The sequence below is a fragment of the Takifugu flavidus genome, chromosome 11 (assembly GCF_003711565.1).
Source record: "Takifugu flavidus isolate HTHZ2018 chromosome 11, ASM371156v2, whole genome shotgun sequence".
NCBI lineage: Eukaryota > Metazoa > Chordata > Actinopteri > Tetraodontiformes > Tetraodontidae > Takifugu > Takifugu flavidus.
In genome coordinates this window covers 1168874-1171373 of record NC_079530.1, presented here as the reverse complement: position 1 = coordinate 1171373, position 2500 = coordinate 1168874, and the positions used below count along the sequence as shown (strand labels likewise).

Genomic DNA, 2500 nt, shown 5'->3' with positions numbered 1-2500 from the left:
TGCGGGCTGTACGTCGGCTCATAAAGGGAAGGTAAACTGCGGCGCGCTGTCAGCTCAACACGTTTGATCAATTAAACATCAAGTGATCGAGGCCAGTGAGCAGAAACCTTAAAGATTTCTTTATTATGTCAAAGACAGGAAGTGATGTCAGCGCCGAGCAGTTTAGACGAGGACGTACCTGCGGAAGCCGCCTGTCAGCGCCAGCAGGGTGTCCGGCGTGATGGCCTGGACAGTTTCGCCGATGACCTTCGTCAGGGCCCGGGCCTCGGCCTTGCTGACAGCCCTGGAGATGTCGCCATAGTGCAAAAAGCCTGCAGAGACAGAACCACGCGGTTATTAGCCATCAACCAGGCGCTAGCTCGGGAGCTTCAGCGTTCCCTCAGGAGAACGTCAATTAATGAGGGAACCTGACGCTGAAAAGAGTTGAGCTGCGGGGCGATAAATCAGGCCCTGACTGACAACGCCGACATATTTCCCCGTCACAACCTGACATCGTTTTCCCTACATGGAGCGGAAACTGCAGCGTGCGGAGTGATGGATTAGGACCCGAGTGATGAAGATGCGTGTCAGCATAACGCTTTATCAGACAGACTGACTGGGAGCCTGTGAGCAGGGCGCCGGGACGGTCGGAATTACGTCTACAGCAGCAGAAACTTCTCCATGATTTCTCCGTGAAGCGTTTCAGAGAGGGGACGCATGGTCAGAACCATTCCTTCTTATCTTCCTACTGTAGTCTGCAGCGATGCTTGAGCACCTCAGGCGAAAGAAGAACGAGACGCCGTCTTTAAAAACAGGAAGTTCAACCTTTTTTTTGCATTTTTTTAAATCAAAGTTGCTCAGTATTCATTGCCGATGCCCAAGATGCAATGCTAGCATTCTAGCAGCATTATACAGCAAACTGTTTAGCATCTGAGACTGATAGCAGTCAGCTTGTGCACATGCTATTTCCCTAAAAGGGAATCCAAGGAAGCTTCTTGATCGCCCTCTAGTGGTGGACTGCAGAATTGAGGCCCCATTTCATTTCCACATAGTTTCCAACACATCGTTAATAAGGATATTAGCATTAATCTTGCATTAACAGGCAGCAGGGGGCGCCTGTTTAGCACTGTCGCCTCTCAGCAAGAAGGTTCTGGGTTCTAATCTCTGCCGGGACTTTGTCGTTTGTAGGCAGCAGCGAAGAACCTCAGGGTGCCGGATTTATCCACCCCCGGCTTCTGATGGGGAAAAGAGGACCTGATGGTCCTCCTGGGCAAAGTGTCATTGTCAACTTTTCTGTCTCCACCTGACTTCGCTGATGAGGACCTAGCTAACCTGGTGGGGCAGGAGCTGCAGATTGTTCTAAAGGGCTACAGGTCCAGCACGAGGGTGTTAGCCATGGGTCAGCCGTTGTTAAAGTCCCGTCCGTCCATCTGGACCCTGAGTTCATCCGTCTTGTTGTCTAGCAACTGGACATTCGCCAACAAGGCACCGGCAGTGGTTTGGTTGGCTCCACGCCTCAGCCTTTATGTCTCTTTCCCTTCAGGGCCTCATCCTCCACCTGCACCCTTCCTGTCCTCTTCTGACCCCCATTGCAGAACCTCCTGGGGCCGAGCCAGTTCAGGACACACGCGGTTAGAGTACCTTATTCAGATGTTTGGAAAGATCTGTCTGCCATGATGGATAGGACAGAGCAGCAGTGATGAAAATGGACGGATGGACGGACGGACGCACCGTTTTGCTGCATGTGGTTGAGCTGAATGCTCTGGTCTGCCAGGATGTGGTCGAGGGAGCGCAGTCCTGAGCGGTACCACTTCTCCGCCGTCTTGGGTCCGACCCCAAACACACTTGTAAAGATCTGAGAGGAAAGGAAGTGAGACATAATCAAAGGGGATGGGGATGGGGGGGGGGGGTTCTGAGATGACCCGCCAGAGGGGGCAGAAGCGGTTAGCATTCAGAGTTCTGTAAGAGAACGCTCAGCGCTGAAATGGTCGGTCTTCCGCGCACTGACCTTTAGCGTTTGGTACCTTTCATCAGACAGCACTTTCTCCACATCAAAGGCGCGGCCGTGCTGGAGAATCTCCTGCAGAACATCAAAGCAGCGTTCTTGAACAAATATTCGCTTCTGGTTCTAAAACAGACCGCTCTTGCACCAGGTGCTCTCCTCGCCTCCGTCTCCTCGCCACGATAATGACTTTGTTGTTCTGAGATCTCGGATTAGTGTCGGTTTCACGGCGTTCATAAAGAGAACCGGGGTAATGTTTCTGCAGCTTCAAACATTTGCCCTGAAACAACTCTGCTCCACATTTATTTGTCTCCTGATCTCGGCGGAGCCGCTAATCTGCTGGTCACAGAGGCCGAGTTAATGTCTTCATTGTGTTCAGGCGTGGAAACCAGGAAGCAGTTCTTCCATCCGAATCCTGATGGAGCTGAAAATAGGCCTTCTGGGATTGGGAGCATCTCACCTGCACCTTTCTGCTCTAAACACCTGTGGTCCTGGTGTGTGTTGCTGAGGAGCATCCAG

At 52.0% G+C, this 2500-nt stretch overlaps 1 protein-coding gene across 2 annotated transcripts in view; it reads right to left on the bottom strand.

Annotated features, from left to right (window-relative positions):
* The window catches only part of dntt (deoxynucleotidyltransferase, terminal), a 43759-nt gene that overhangs the window by 31357 nt on the left and 9902 nt on the right, over positions 1 to 2500 (bottom strand). For both annotated transcript variants that reach the window (XM_057048196.1, XM_057048195.1), the window contains exons 5-7: positions 1988 to 2059; positions 1711 to 1834; positions 179 to 311 (exon numbers count right to left, since the gene is read on the bottom strand). In XM_057048196.1, coding sequence (XP_056904176.1) covers positions 179 to 311; positions 1711 to 1834; positions 1988 to 2059 — 329 coding nt within the window. The remainder of the gene's footprint in view (positions 1 to 178; positions 312 to 1710; positions 1835 to 1987; positions 2060 to 2500) is intronic.